Source organism: Mytilus trossulus, chromosome 9, assembly GCF_036588685.1.
Source record: "Mytilus trossulus isolate FHL-02 chromosome 9, PNRI_Mtr1.1.1.hap1, whole genome shotgun sequence".
Taxonomy (NCBI): domain Eukaryota; kingdom Metazoa; phylum Mollusca; class Bivalvia; order Mytilida; family Mytilidae; genus Mytilus; species Mytilus trossulus.
The window spans coordinates 33,665,145-33,681,644 of NC_086381.1; the positions used below are offsets into that span (position 1 = coordinate 33,665,145).

A 16,500-nucleotide genomic window follows, 5' to 3' on the forward strand; every position below is an offset into this window, starting at 1 on the left:
GCGTGGTTTTGTTAGGCTTTCTTTTTGGTGTTTCATACAGGAATATCACAGAAAGACTTAAAAGGAATTAGCATCATTTTGAGGTTTATTGATACAAATTGCTGTTTACAAGAATTTTAATTAAGCAGGAGTCCTGAATGATACAGTTGAAGCTATCTTTCCAATATTTTGACTATTTTATTAATTTTGACTGTTTATTTAACGCATCATGTAAATATAACGGAATTTGATGAGACTGTTATTAAAGTGAGAGGGTTAGCGCTATAGAATCAGGTTTAATCCACCATTTTCTACATTTGAAAATGCCTGTACCAAGTCAGGAATATGACAGTTCTTGTCAATTCGTTTTTGATGCGTTTTGTTATTTGATTTTGCCATGTATTATGGACTTTCCTAATTGATTTTCCTCTGAGTTCAGTATTTTTGTGATTTTACTTTTTCCAAAAGCTTGTGGACGACATTCCGATTCACCATCAACAAAATATTACTGTTAGTGGTGACAACAGTTCACTTGTAGTCAAAATCTCATCCTTTTTACTCAAATTTGACATTACAGAACTTTGCCTTTTCCGTTTGCACAATTTCACACATTTCTTGTGGTGGGTTTAACAGTAGATTGTACGGTCAGGGTTTTTTTCATTTTCGAAAAAAATGTACAGTGATCTACCATTGCTTGTATACACGTCATGTGAACTCTATTGACAATCAATTCACATCTCCTCGTCTATATATAACTTTATATAAATAGAACCTACGACAAATCTTCCAAAATAATGACTTTCCACAGAGTTGATTCGAAGAGTTGTTTTCATAACTCGTTTCTGTTTTAAAATCCCGGATAACCAACACATTGAGTAGGAATCGTTTCATTTTTCATTTTTATTGGTTTATATACGAACAAATGTCAATTTATGAACAAGATTTCAGCTTGAAAAGGCATTAAAAATATTGAAATAACGACTAAATCATAAAATTATTTTATTGCTCTTCAACATATAACAAAAATTATATTAAAGCACTGTACATAATATAAGTATGCTCCATTTGCATAATTTTACAAATTAGTTATGTCTCCGGTCAACCTGCTTTTTATGGTATAATAATGCTACTCATATTTTAATATTATCGGTTTTCAATGCATTTTCTAGACTGAAGACAGCTTAATGGGACGAAGGTAAAGATATCTTTCAAGAATTTTTTTTACATTTTGATGAGCACAGCGCTTGAAATTGTTATTGAAAGAAGATAGAAAAACAAAACAGATAGTTTACAATGAAAACAATGTCCACATCAAATCGATAATACTACATCGTTTGTTATATTTTTGACCCCACAAGTTAATTGGAAATCCGAAGAAGTTTTATTTTCATCATACAATCCATCATTAAAATAACCATCAACTTCTGTTTGTTCAAACAAATATCTCTTAAATCGAACTTAATAATGCTAAAGTCGTTAATTAGACCTTCATTACTTCCACAGCTCACTAGACTATAATTGTTGTAGTTTTTACATTCAACATAGAAATGGTGACTGAAAGTAAGAACCATATCATCAATTGTTTTTTAACAGTTAAAAAAGGAAATTAACCAGTGCAAAAATGCCAAAGAACATTTTACTTGTGTGCTTCATATTAAAATGACCGAGTTGTCGATCTTTATGTATATCACACAGGTAAAAGTTAACAATCTTTTGACTTTAAAACCAATAGAATTTGAAAAATGTGCTAAACAGACACACACGATTAAAGGTTTATGCGGAGTTTTAATTTTCCCATGATCTATTTCTTTAGAAGTAAGGTAACTTTTAAAACAGAATAACTATTTACAGTAATACAGACTTGTGTTTCATCTTTGAGATTAAAACATCATTATATAATATTTTTAATCATGTGATCAAATATTGGAATTGTAAATTACTCTCACACTTTTTGTATCGATAAATAAATTTGAATTTGACAGAATATGTTGAAAATAATTTGTATATTCTTTATGTCTATTTTAAATGTTCAAATATCCCTAGATTTCATCACATTACGTATACCCGCTGTATAAAGCAAATGTAGCAGAAATCGATCATGCATTTTTTCACCTTTTACAACCACAATACTTGCATATCATGTTTATATTTGAAGGAATAGTTTTGTGCCAAAACTGATCGTGGCCGCCCTATATAAGACATCAACATTATTGGTGTTAAATATACAGAATTGTGTAAACTGGGATAATTTGAAATAATGTGTATATACCACCAGTAAACAGTTACATTTTTTTTCTAAATCTATAAGACTTTCATTATGATTGTCATCGTGATACAGATGCTATAGTATTTCACACATCTTGTTTTTGAAGCAAAAACATTAAACCATCATCATGCATGTTACTTTCTACTGGTAAATCTGCCCGTTTTCCTATCCTGATGAAAGACGAATGTCCTCTGCGCCCTTCTCTGATGTATTTCCTCAGTACAAGAGAATTTATTAATCTGCTTCTGCCAATACGCATGAATGAGGAAGATGGAATCTTTCCAATTCTAATAAAGCCTCGTTTTGATAGTTGATCTAGCTCAGCACTCCTCCTTCGTCTTTTCATGCTTTGATCTTCTTCTGGTCCTTGTAAACTACCTACATCTTTAACCAATTTGTATGATTCTTCAGTTTCATCGTTTGGAGCTGCCACGTCGGCATTGTCTATTTTTACATATTCAGGTCCCATCTTGTCTGACTGTTTTCCTATTCTTACAAATGAGCTGTACCGTTTTTCTGGATCTGTGTTGGCCTTTCCAATTCGAACAAATGAAGAGTGTGGACGCTTTTCAACAAGTTCATAATCAGGTAATACACCGTTGTCAAGCTCGCCGTAACTTTTGCCTATTCTTACAAATGAGCTTGTTCTACTTCGTTTTGCCAGTGCATCTGTCAAATCTTTTCCAATGCGTACGAAAGAACTGTATCTTTTATTTTCTTCCGGGTAGTTTTTTCCAATTCGTACAAAAGAACTTAACCTTTTACTGATATCTTCATTTGGAGTCATTGATTTTCCTATTCTTACGAAAGAGCTCATTCGCTTTTCATCATATGGCCAAGAACTAGGTAGTTCATTCTCAAGTTGGGACTTACCAATTCTTACAAATGAACTTAAACGTTTGTTTTCAGGATGTAATTTTCCTATTCTTACAAAAGAACTAAGTCGTTTTTCTTCCGGATTAGATTTACCAATTCTCATAAATGAACTGAGTCGTTTTTCTGCACTGACACCTGGATCTTCACCATTATCACTAGCTCCTACAACAAACTTACTGAAGCGTCTGTTTCGATTTGGTTGTTCTTTATTTTGGTCACATAGTATGCAGATGAAGTGGCAAAATATTACAGTCAGGGAAAGTTTATTTTGCATTGTCTGTGGTTCTTTTGTCTGAAAACAAAAAATAAGAATATAAATCAGTCAGTAATTCACAAAGTCCTTTATATAGTAGACATTTGTTTAAATGTAAAAAAAATATGCTCTTAAGATAATGCTTTCTATTACCAGTTTCCTGATTTTACCTTACTAAAATTCTTCTTATAAATCAATTTTTACCAAAAAGAAAATAACAAAAATACCGAACTCCGAGGAAAATTCAAAACGAACATTCCGTTACCAATTGGCAAAATCAAAATCTGAAACAAATCAATCGAATGGATAACAACTGTTATAATTCTGGCACGGCATTTCCTTTGCATGTAGATAATAAACCCTAGGTTTATGGCTAGCTAAACCTCTCACTAGTATGACTTTTTTTTCTTTCTTTTTAATGAGATCATGAATTGTTTCTTGGTTAATCCATTAACATGTCAAATACAAAAGTATAATACCGACATGAGATGAAATACGTGAAGTCCAAAGACAAAAAAACAGTTATTGTAAGTAAGAACAATCGATATTCCAAGAACTTGATTTTTGAGTGTAGCTCCAACCAATAAGGACACACGAAGTTTGAAACATTTTGAAATCAGTTGTTTCAGATGGACAATTGTAAGAATGTAGGCCATATGACACAGTTAAAATGGCAATGAGACAACAACCAATTAGTGGTATTATAAAAATTTATGTAGTGGTTTTTATTTCATAATTTTGCTCGAGTTGGTTTTTTTTCAGTTTGAATGGTTTTGTACTTTATATAGTGGTCAAATGTTGGAATTGTTAAACTAATCTTTTCCACAAAAGGTCATAAATCCGACACGCTTTTACTCTTTAAATATTTATCTCTTTATTAATTGTGTTATAGGTTTACAATACCATTGACATTTACCGACATCCATTTTCATTCATACCTTAAGAAGAAGATTCGTTCAACCCTAACTCAGGAACTTCAATACTTGCTTCTGATTCTTACAGATAAGACATAAGCTATATAAGTATGTCACGGTATTCAAGAAAAAACAAATACCGTTAACCAAGATTTGTTTTTTTTCTGTACATTACTCTGCTGAACATACGTTTTTATTTATTTCATTTCTGTAATAACCTATAGCTTTATAAGAAAACAAAAACATAGACTGTACCGAAAGGAAAAGTTTACAATTTGATTTATAACTTTTAAAAACCAAAAGGAAAAGTTTACAATTTGATTTACAGATATGATAAAATAGCAACAACACCAGATTTATAGCCTTTCATTAATGCCTCAATTTAGTAAAAAAAAAATTATAATCTTCGTGTTATGGAATAGTAGATCATGTGAAAAGGTTCAACCGACATTGTTTATTGACGTATATGTATTCGTAAGATTTGACTGCAATCTTTTTATATTTCCCCCCAAAGGGAAATTAATTAAGACCTGAAACATCCTAGTATAAAAGTCATCTCCGGATGAAGGACTTGAACAAGGACGTGTGTTTCCTATGTTTCTGAAGCTTAATGATTTATAAGTATTTCATTGAAACGTTTTGTTATAATCAATCTTTTTTTTATATTATATAAGTAACTTTAATGAAGTAAATGAGTGTCTGTTACATTTTAAAACACATGGTACAAAGGTAAAAAAAAGAGACATAACCATTCTTTTTTAATACAAAAAAAAGGAGAAAGAAAATGGGGGAATCGAGACCCAGAGAGAAAGAGAGAGAAGCATTGTCATGGAATTTTATGCGACTAGCATACAAGTGAGAGGTTTAGCTAGCTATAAAACCAGGATTAATCCAACATTTTCGATATAAGAAAAGTCTGTTCCAACTTGGGAATTTGACGTTTGTTATGCATTCGTTTGATGTATGTTAGCATTTGATTTTGTCATTTGATTAGGGACTTTCAGATTAAATTATCCTCGGAGTTTGGTATTTTTTGTTATTCTACTTCTTTCTGCTATGCATGCATCAACTGCCAGTTAAAATCCAGACCCATTACAGTCAACAATGTCACATAATTAATAGGCAACAATCGGTAATTTTATAGATCAGACAACTGTACTGGTGTCTTAAAGTCTAACGACACGAAAGCATGTCTGCCTTATATTTAGCATTATATCATTTTTTTTAACAATATATCTATATAATCGCCGATTTGCCTATCTTACATAATTCTTGGCTTAAAGTACACTTCGCATTTCCTGAATGTTCTTTTTTTCAAATTTCCAATGCCATGGTAAGGATTTTGACTCAACAAATTCACATGCAATATTATTATCACAAATCTAAAGAATTGAAAAGATGCTCATGTGTTTGAAAACTTAAAGTCAAACAATAAAGAGATGGGAGAATATTTCCGGGATACATTTTAAGCGAAGAATTCGTATTGTTATATTTACAAATAATACATCTACGAACAGCTTTTATCAAAGGATTAAACATCTCACTGCATATAGAAGGAGGAAATCATATATCTACCATCTAACAAAAGGTTTTTAAACTGTTAGAGCGAATCCTAAGATCATGATATAGACCGATACATCTGTGCTTTTGTTGACTGAAGACAGTGGTTTATCGATGTAAAGAAGTTTTATCGTCTCCATTTAAACCGTGTTAATTTCATTGACGAAAAAGAAAAATTATCTCACACAAGAGCATATAATATTATTCGGGGATTCGTATACTTAAAAGTGTAATTTAAGTCTGTTAATACTCCGAATAAACGGAAATAAGTTAGATACGGGAGAAATTTAGTTTACCGATGTTCAAAATTTTAAATTATGTTTAAGTAAACAAAGTATGAACAACCCTAAGGGAGTCGCTAGAACTACATTTTTTCTCAAACTTGTGTGTTATTATGGAATTCGCATCGAGCTTTACATTAACCACCCGCCATGCCAAGGATTCATAAATACATAAGGAGCAAAACTTGTAACCCAAATGGATATTAATATAAAATATTCGCACCTTGAAGGCAAATGTATAATGCATGTGTACGGGATTTGGAAACTGAAAGAGAAGCGAGCTCCTGCTGTGTAGCGAATACAAATACATTCTATATTTCCTATAATGAACCATAATGTTTCTATCTTACAATTTAACATAAACAATTGTTTTGCTTTCCATCCGTTCGTGTTGTTATATGATAAAATCAGCATGACTTAGATGTTCATTACGTAGAAAATCTAAAATTTAATTGTGACGTCAATAGTCATTTGAATGACGTCGCTTGCTTGCGACAAAAAACCTGAAGACCTAGAGAAAATATACGTATACAATTAATTTTCAGATAATACGTATACGTAATACGTAAAGTATACGTATTACCTGAAAATTAATTGTGACGTAAATAGTTATTTAAATAACGTCGCTTGCTCGAAACAAAAATCCTGAAGACCTAGAGAAAATATACGTGTATTCTACGTATTAGTATAAACTGACAATTGAATTGAAAAATTCCGATTGAAGGATACAAGGATGAATTGAATATAGAGAGTAAACTATAAGAAACTTTTGTTTATTATGCTACCAATATTAAATAGTTACATTTGTTATCATAATAAAAACATTTAAAGATATAAATTATCTATTGTGTATGTATATCCAATCTGAGGGCAGTTACTATAAAAGATAAGTTACAACGATAAAATTTAAAGTATTTGAAATCTGAAGACAACACAATAAGAACAAATCTCTCTTGGCCTAATGGCAATGTATGGGAGAGTGATTTGTTAGAAAGCTCGTACAAGAGTTATAGATGAGGATAAAGTTATGGGCAAATTGAACCCCTGATTGAGACGGATAATATAATAAAAATCAAATTTGTACTATCACAAAATAGAAAACTTTAAACTATATGTTGGATTATTAACACTATCCAATAACAATCAACAGTCAATAATTTCTTGGTGATAACTATCCAGTATAACCTTTACTTGGAAATATATTGTATGCATTGCGCTTCAGCAAAACAATCTCTACAGTTGAAACCTGCGCCAGTTCTCCAAATTAGCAGCAATGATAAAACGGCATTCGTCCATTAATTGTTTGGATGCCCTTTAAACAGATTGAGTTGTTATATTCCTACACCGAAGTGTTAGGAGTTCTTTAAATTTAGCTATTGATAAATTTGTCGCTCAAACTAAAACACATGTTGATTGATTAATGGTTGCTTAACTCCTGGCTCATTCAGATCAAGAAAACAGCAAAACTTAAATAAATTGGTAGAATACAAAGATATGTAATTGAACTTGAATATGACTTTTAAATGAGTATATTTTCTTTGCTTGATTAATGTCATTCCCCTTGGGCAAAGATGCCATGTTTTGAAAGACGACATTGATTGGAATGGAACAGGTTAACAGCTCACCCCTCAGAAGATTTACTGCAAGCTCAAATAGCATGAACCCTATTACAACGGAGGAACAGGGCAGAATATCAACTTTTGACCGATCTAAAGATTTGTTTATCGTGTTTTATTAGATGTAAAGATGGTATAGATATCTTCCGAAAATTGCACCAGATTTTACATTTTAAGTTTTTAGACATATTTAATTGATAAATCCGACCTCAAATCAAAACCTTTCTGAATGGCTCATAAAACGGGCACTAAATTTGAATAACTACATTTTTATATTCCGGATACTTAAACAAAACATGCAATTATTCTGATCATGCGTACTATATACGTAATTCTATAATCATCCCGTAACTTCTTATTGTTAAACATGTCATCCAAGCTTCAATGTTAATATGTTTGCACAATATTACACAAGTAAAAGGTTTTGTGCCTGGAAGACGAACACTTACAATTAATGAAATATAACAGGCTGTTATGCCGACCATTTTGTAACTGACAATATAATTATTCTAATGCAAAAAGTTTTAAAGAAAATATTTTATAAAATAAATGTAATTATAAGACGGAAAGCATCGCCTTTGGTGCAATAATGATACGATTTTGTGTAAGATGAAATAAAAATTACCGAGTCGACGCCTTGATTTCATCTTTACTCACTGAGATGCCATATATTTGCAACTTTGATGTCCGATATACAATTTTACAATTGATAAATTGGAAAATTGAACCAAAGTGTAAACCGAAATATACTTATGCAATATTTTAAATCATTTTAATAGTATTCGTTTCTTAATTTTCTTTGTTTTCTGGTTTCGGTAGTGGTTTTTATTGAATATAACAATTTCTATTGTAGTCTAGTATTTCATAATTTTATTTGCAGTATCCTTCAATTCAAATTATAAGAAAACTAGATTTAGCCATGATAAAAATACCTTCAATCTATCTGTTCCAGATAACATTTAGATTTCTTTACGTTTTATCAAAAAAATATGTCTTCATTTTTTATCTTATTAACAGCAATATAAAATTGGTCAAGGTCATAACAAAACAAAAAAGAACGATTGTTTCTTTATAAGAAATATTGGTCTATGCCTGAGGACATCATTTAAAACAATCTTCATACTGTCGAAATGTGCATTTCAAAAAACCAAGTAGGACCAAATCATCAGGATTAATAAAAGTATATAATGCAAATTTCATCAAAGACATCTATAAAATAAAATGCGATATGGTGCCAATGAGACAACTATCCACAAGTTGAGAATGTTTTTATTGCAAAATTTACTCTATTTGAACTTCGCAGAAATGCTATTGATAAAAATAATCGTTATAAAAGAGGATTGTGTTCACTGTTTACTTCAAACTATCAAAATGTTTTTAAACTCCTTTTTATATGAATACGGGAAATAAAATCGTCTAACGTTGGCACATATTGGCTATGGAATTTATTTTCGATTACTGGATTAAATATCAAAGAATTGAAACATGTTTCATATACCGGTACTTGCCATTTTGATACTTAAAAACAAAGTATTTTGAAATTATAAATGTGAAAAAAGATATATGATAAAGTTACAACTGCAAAAAACAAAATATAAAATATGCAATGACAAACAATGCCGATAAAAAAGGCTGAGTAAACAAAGGCCCGATAGTGAACTCAAGTGTTCGAGATGGGCAAGTGCTTCCTGTTTTTTTTATAATTTGCGAATTGTGCATGGCAATAAGAATTCAGGTGATCATATGTATTCGATTGATAAACGGACGTAATTGTGGTTGTACATAATAGAATATTTCCGTGTTAGATATTCCCTAATTTTTGTTTCAATAACTTTTCTTGTATAAATTTTATATTTTTTTATTAGTTTCGTCAAGAAGAAAAAAAAAAGAAAGAAAAACAACAGACGAAAAATAATATTAAAGTTTTAACAGAGGCTATATTTATCAAATGAAACCCTGATAATGTGGAGAAAAGCAGAAACAGACAATACATGTACAGAAAGTTGAAAGCATTGGTTGATGTTTGATGTTAGTGGAAAATATTTCTTACACTTTCATGACGAAACTTAGTGTTGCTTATCCTAGATTTTAGGGATAATCGGCAAAAAGTCAAAAATTGATATTATGTTCCTTGCATGAAAAAAAAGATATATTATGTATCAATTAATTGCTGAAATTCCTGTACAAATTATTTGTTAGCTTTCCTTCGTCTCAAATGTCTCATTGGGAAGCTTTCAACACGAAGCTTAGACTTGCAGGCCTAGATTACCTTAGCCGTACTTGGCACAACTTTTGGGGAACTCTATGCTGTTCATCTTTATACTTGTTTGGCTTTCTAACTTTTAGATCTGAGCGTCACTGATGAGTCTTATGTAGACGAAACGCGCGTCTGGCGTAACAAATTATAAGCCTGGTACTTTTAAAAACTATTTGCACCTCTTTTGCATGTGCAAGACAGTGCATCGCCGGTTTCAGAAAATCTTTACAATATCTTTGTCAATAAGGCTACATCTTATAACGTACTCATAAATAAAGCTATCAAAGCTTTTTATGAAGTTTTGAAGAAAAAAAACCCGATTTTTACATAACCTGACAGTTAAATGTCAGATTGAGTTTTTGTAAAAAAAAATTAGGATGTGAATTTTGGCATCACGTATTAGTGATGGAATAGAAAGTGTGTATTTGGAGTTCTTTTAACTTTTATCAAATTAAAAATAAAATAACCCCAAACTTTATGGTTTATGGTAAGCTCAGCGCTTATCCTATGTCAATATAAATGAACCACCATATGGTAACCATTTGGTCTAACGTTGTAAATTCTATTTCTAATAGGAAATTGATAAATATTCTGTATAGATATATTTATAAACTTAACGATTGTGGATATGATTTTGAATGGTTGTTCTGTATGAAAAGCATCTTGAATAAATTTGAGTTTTTAACTTTTGGATAAATCGAGTAATTACAGTCTTCATTCAAAATAGTTCCAGGTAAGTATTTAACAGAGGATATATAAATTTCAGCAGACTTGGAAATCTGAACTGGCCTGAAAATTCAACAAAAGCATCACGTTATAAATAAACTCATCATAGATACCAGGACTAAATTTAGTATATACGCCAGACGCGCGTTTCGTCTACAAAAGACTCATCAGTGACGCTCGAATCCAAAAAAGGTAAAAAAGGCCAAATAAAGTGCGAAGTTAAAGAGCATTGAGGACCAAAATTCCTAAAAGTTTTGCCAAATACTGCTAAGGTAATCTTTGCCTGAAGTAGAAAAGCCTTAGTAACTTTAATTTTTTTTTAGAAAAATACAAACTTGGAAATGAAGAATATTAAGATGTATTACTTTATAAAGATGAAATAACATTATGTAGGTTTGGAACTTGAAATCACCGGTTACCGACATAACAGGTAGATAGATGACTTTCAATTGTAAGACAGGAAAGGTACTCGACTAGAGAAGTGATGTACAAAGATTGGCATGCCCTTAATATGTGTATTATTGTATGTAAAAATGTCTTTCTTTGTACTAAAAACTTGTTTTCATAAGAAATAAAGATTAATTAATTGATTGATAGTACACATGTGTATAGTAATATCAATACATAATTGAATAAAACCGGCAAATAAATCTTACAAAAACTGTGATAAATTATCAGAAAGTCATTAATTAATTGTTAAATGACGCATGATCTGCTGGTTATCATAGATACACTCAAAACAAAAATGGGTAGTTGTATTTTTTCACGAAAATGAATAGTTCACAACGGTAGTACATATTTTCCTCAATATGTCGATTTATAGAAAAAGCAATGTATATAATTATCAATATACAATAATGGCATTAGTGTTTTGATACTTATTTCATCAGCAAGAATAACAAGCGAACTATCTGAAATTCGAGCTGATGATATCAGTTAAAAGAAAATCAAAAGCCACATATTGTTTTTATCGGCAATTTGTCTTAACTGTTTAACTTTTTTGGTTGAAAATTAGGAGACAAAATTAAATTGTAAGTAAAACATCTTATCCGCGTATTTAAAACGTTCGGTTACATGAAGGAAGTCGCGTGCATTTTATTGATTAATTGACGTGGATGGACCTGTACACGATAGAACTTAAACAATATTAGGCAGTAAGAACAAAGGGAAAATGTACAAATTGCCGATAAGTCAAAGTATACACCAAATGACTAGTAAGTATCGCACTCTCTTAAGTTTAGAGGGTGAAGAAAACACCAAAAAAAAACACTTTAATAAGGTCAGATAAAGATGTATTTTATGTCTCTGATAAGACAAAGCGAAAACTTCCAGAATAAAAAGTTCATGATTCCTGGCGGATATGAAATATTGATTAGAACAAAAATATTTAAAAAAAAAAAATCAATTATAGAGTTCATGAAATAACAGCTTAGCTTTTATTCATACTTTGAAACTGAACATGCCTGTCGCAAGTTTGGAATCTGTATATTAACTAATTAACTGGTTTTCGTTGGTTGATTTCTGTTATAACTGTTTAAGTTTTGGTTTATTGCTTTGTCATAAATCAGGTCGTTAGTATTCTCGTTTAAATTTGTTAATATTTTGTCGTATAGAAGCCGCTTATTGTTCGAACAGCGTTATACTACTGTTGCCTTTATTTATTTTTGATTATACGATATTGTAATGGTACGTCTGGTAATTTATTGTTGCTTTTAGGGTCAAGTGGATAGTTGTCCCATTGACAATCATACCAAATCTCTTGATATATATATCAAATATGTCGTGTCTTAGTCATATTCTTTATCCTACAACAATGTCACATAGTATTTACGATTAGGTAGACCGCTCATGTCAACTAAAGCATACTTTATTTTGTTGAATACTGCATAGCTAACGTTTAGATAATACGACAAATTAACATTAGATTTTAAGAACTCGATAGCCTACGTTTTGCAATTACAACTATGAAAACAAGACAAAGATTAATATCACGTGTATTGAGAGTAATTATAAAATTCACCACTATATAAGTTTTCTTTTAGAATAAGAGTCATCTAACATGAATGGCGTTTGTAGTGCTGTAGTATTTTCTCAATTGATTTGTCCTCTCCTTCGCAAAATATCAACAGCACAAAATTTAGTTGTCAATCAGCTATGAGAGGACAAACGGATTCAGACCAAGATTTGCAGAGAGGTCATTCCAATTTGGTTTTGATTTCAAGAAAGCCAAAAATCTGATCTTTTGGAAAATTTAAAGGAGTTGATTCTAAAATTAAATCTTTTCTTCTCAATAATTATGTCTGAAATTTGATGATTAGTGATCCAAGAAGTACGAAGAAGTTTTTACAAAGATCTAAAACCAAAGGAAAACGTGATATGGTAACTACACAAACTGTCTTTTAAATAATTTAGTATGTAATTGATATATCTGGAAATTAAATGACGATAACTTAAGACCAGACCTAGGCCTCAAAGTCGTGGGATGCTTAATAATTTTTTTTTAAAGATTGACACAAAATTAAAGATCACAAAATTTAACATGCACAATACAAATGTAGGTGTCTTTTCTTCCACGTATAGCAGTTTTCTATGGTTGGAAGCACCTATTATAGACATTTTCGTTTTGTTTCAAATGGTTGAGGCAACAAATTATTCATTGATTTTCAAGGTCTTCTCATCCATGGTGTTACGGACGCCAGAGTGACTTTTGCATATATGTATTATGAGCCATTGGGAAAAAAAACACTTATATAACAAAAGTATCCAATGACACGGTTTCTGATTTTGACAGTCACAGAATTATGTGACGGGTTTTAACAAGTATGTCAGCACTCGCATCTTTATCAAAGAATTTATTATAATAACAAAGCCACATAGCCGGTAAAAAAACCAACAAGAAACAAAAATAACCAACCACAAAACCAAAACAAAACACATAACTATATCAGATGACACAACACAAATGAAAGTAAAGCAATACCAAAGGAATGCTCGCAATAACTAAAAGGATGTGTTTAAACGCGCGTCTGGCGTATATACTTAATTTATTCGTGGTATCTATGATGAGTATATTTATCTACTTACATACTTTAAACCATTTCGTTCCATTACCTTTTGTCTCGTGTTCCCAAACACTTCGAAAGACAATATTATAATGTTTTTTTATAAGTATTATGTTGTTATCAAACCGTTTTGTTTGCCTCTTTAGAGGTTATATGAGCACAATAGATGTTGAGTATACTTCAAGAAAAATAGCAACCTTACCACGCAATAAAAGTTAACGAGACATAAGGAGATGATGGCATATGTTACTGATACAACAATCCATCAACACATATAACCAAAGACAGCATTAGGAATTAACTTATGGTCTTTCAAATACGCTACTACCTTCTACTATGCCATATACCAACCCTGAATTCTATACTATTTGTGAGTAAACTGAACAGAGACAAGCAAACATTTGCAATCTTCAAATTCATTCATTACTCGAACTAAAATTGCCTTGCAACAACTCTTTGAGGGGTCCGTAGGTGACCTGTTGCAAGGCAAAATTTCTGTCCCTATCTAATATACCCTCATTTTCCAGTAGCAGTCCAAATTCCCCCGACCATCATCCCAGATGGCCTCTTTTACAACAACCTACCTATTGTATTTATTGTTAACTTGTTCTCGTCCTGAATATGCATATAATATTTGCCACTGGACGTTAAGCAACCAACAATCAATCAACTAAAATTGCCGAGATTCTGATTGTGATAAAACAAATTAAGGAATATTAAGATAAGCAAAATAAAAATTGCCTAGATTCAGATTGTATCCCTTCCATTCCTTTTTCGGATTTTCTTTTGGAGATTGCATTGAATTTTTCATCAATGTTTACCATACTATAGTCTCTAAATGGACAGTATTTTTTTATTACTTTAACATGTAAACCAATGTCTTAGATCATGACATTTTTACTGAAGGCTACATAATAAAATATAATACTATTGCCTTTTGTTTTTGAAAATACTAGACTAAGTATTCAACTTTATTAAGAGTTTACAAGCACAAGTCTAAGCTCGTGTTAAAATTTGAAATGAAAAAAAAAACAAAAAATATTTACTATTTATCGACATGGTAATTTGATTGTTCATTTCTGCATGGACACTGATATTTGCAGCATGAGTTACATGTTCGTATACATTCGCAATGTGCAACGTGCTTTGCAGTTCAATTATAATCATTCAAAAATATCTAAATATTTTAGATATTCTTATAATCAATTTATATATTCTATTATTTTTAACAGATTTATTTAAATTGGTGTGAATAAATTGTGATTCCAAAAGGGAAATGATATTTAAGGCACTAATTGAATATAACATTATCAGGCTCGGTTGAAAAGGTAATTGTTAAGGTATGCGTGCGAACATGGTAAACTGTTAACTGTCAAAATGAAACATTTTATTTCCCAGTTATTCCAATTAGTATGAAAGGCAATGGATTTGAAAAAAAATCTGATATTTGTAGCATACTAATATCATATAGTAACGAAATCATTAGGGTCAATAAAAAAGTTAATCGTGCATGCATGCACAGATTGGAAAATTGCTTTCTTGCATTAAAACACGTTCGCTGTCAAAATAGATATAAGAGTAATGCAACTGATTATTTGTTCTGTCATAAAACTTTGAAAAATAAAAGGAAATGTAAAAACAATGCAACAATTTCGTTCATCCAGTTAAATCATCGGTGAAATCATAACTGCAGAATTTACGTTTCCAGATGAATAGTTACAATCAGAACGATACGACAACTTAAATTATGAAATATGTTAAAAAATATTAACTAAAATAAAAAGTAAAAGTAAAACTTGATAAATAATTAAAGTAGATAACACTATTCAGAGGCATATATAATGTCTCAAATAAACTTACCAATAATGTTAATGGTGTAACCTAACTCCCAAAACAGTGTCTTTCCAAATAAACTTCAACGGACACCTCATTTAAGTAATACCCAAGTGACGCAGTTTCCCATCATAGTTATTCAATGAATTAGCCGTATAAAGTAGACAGGAATTATTCTTTAACAAATCCCTAACAATTAAATAGCATATGATTCGTAACTAAGAGATGCCTTGTAAAACCAATAAAAGCAATACGATTGGCCAATGCGCCCTTTGCCCACAGCTAATGGGGGTGTTCGTTTCAGCGTATTATAATTCAATTAACTGAAACAGACGCTGAAAGGCAGTTAATTACGACTTTTACTGAATTTGTTGCTTTTGAGATTTTAGAATGAATGAAAATTATATTTGACGTGCAAATTAAAGAACATTTTATTGGATAACTTTTAAGTCATTCAAGCTTAAAATCTTGTCCTATGGTTTTGTGAATGATTTACATGGTGAATTAGTAAAAGTGTTATCAAGAATATATATGCACATGTATACACAGCTACTTTTGCATAGGTACTATTTATGTACTATTTATGTACCACAAATCTGTAGTACTGGAAATCTACTTTTAATATTCAGTACTATTGTGTTACTTACGAATTATTTAATATTTAAGTAACCATATTTGTACTTGAAATTTAAGTACTACAGATTTTTGTTGCACGGTTACATTTTCAGCATTTTGAACGTTTGTCTTTTTCAAATCTCATGAAGTTATGATATTCAAACATGGAATACTGTGATCATTGTTGGCATCATTTTTGTACCAATGTTTAAAGTACAAATCAAGTACTGGAAAATACAAGTACCTAAATATTACCATATTT

General features: G+C 30.8%; 1 protein-coding gene across 1 annotated transcript; it reads right to left on the bottom strand.

Annotated features, from left to right (window-relative positions):
* Positions 1-965: 965 nt before the first annotated feature.
* On the bottom strand, positions 966-15,795 carry LOC134685604 (FMRF-amide neuropeptides-like). Its single transcript, XM_063545508.1, has 2 exons — positions 15,651-15,795; positions 966-3,413 (listed from the first exon to the last, which is right to left on the bottom strand). Exon 2 carries the CDS (start codon positions 3,393-3,395, stop codon positions 2,331-2,333), a length of 1,065 nt encoding a protein of 354 aa, XP_063401578.1. The 5' UTR covers positions 3,396-3,413; positions 15,651-15,795; the 3' UTR covers positions 966-2,330.
* Between the last annotated feature and the right edge of the window lie 705 nt (positions 15,796-16,500).

Bases quoted from the DNA above. Each gene is read 5' to 3' on its own strand.
- LOC134685604 (XM_063545508.1), bottom strand. From the start codon at position 3,395: ATGCAAAATAAACTTTCCCTGACTGTAATATTTTGCCACTTCATCTGC.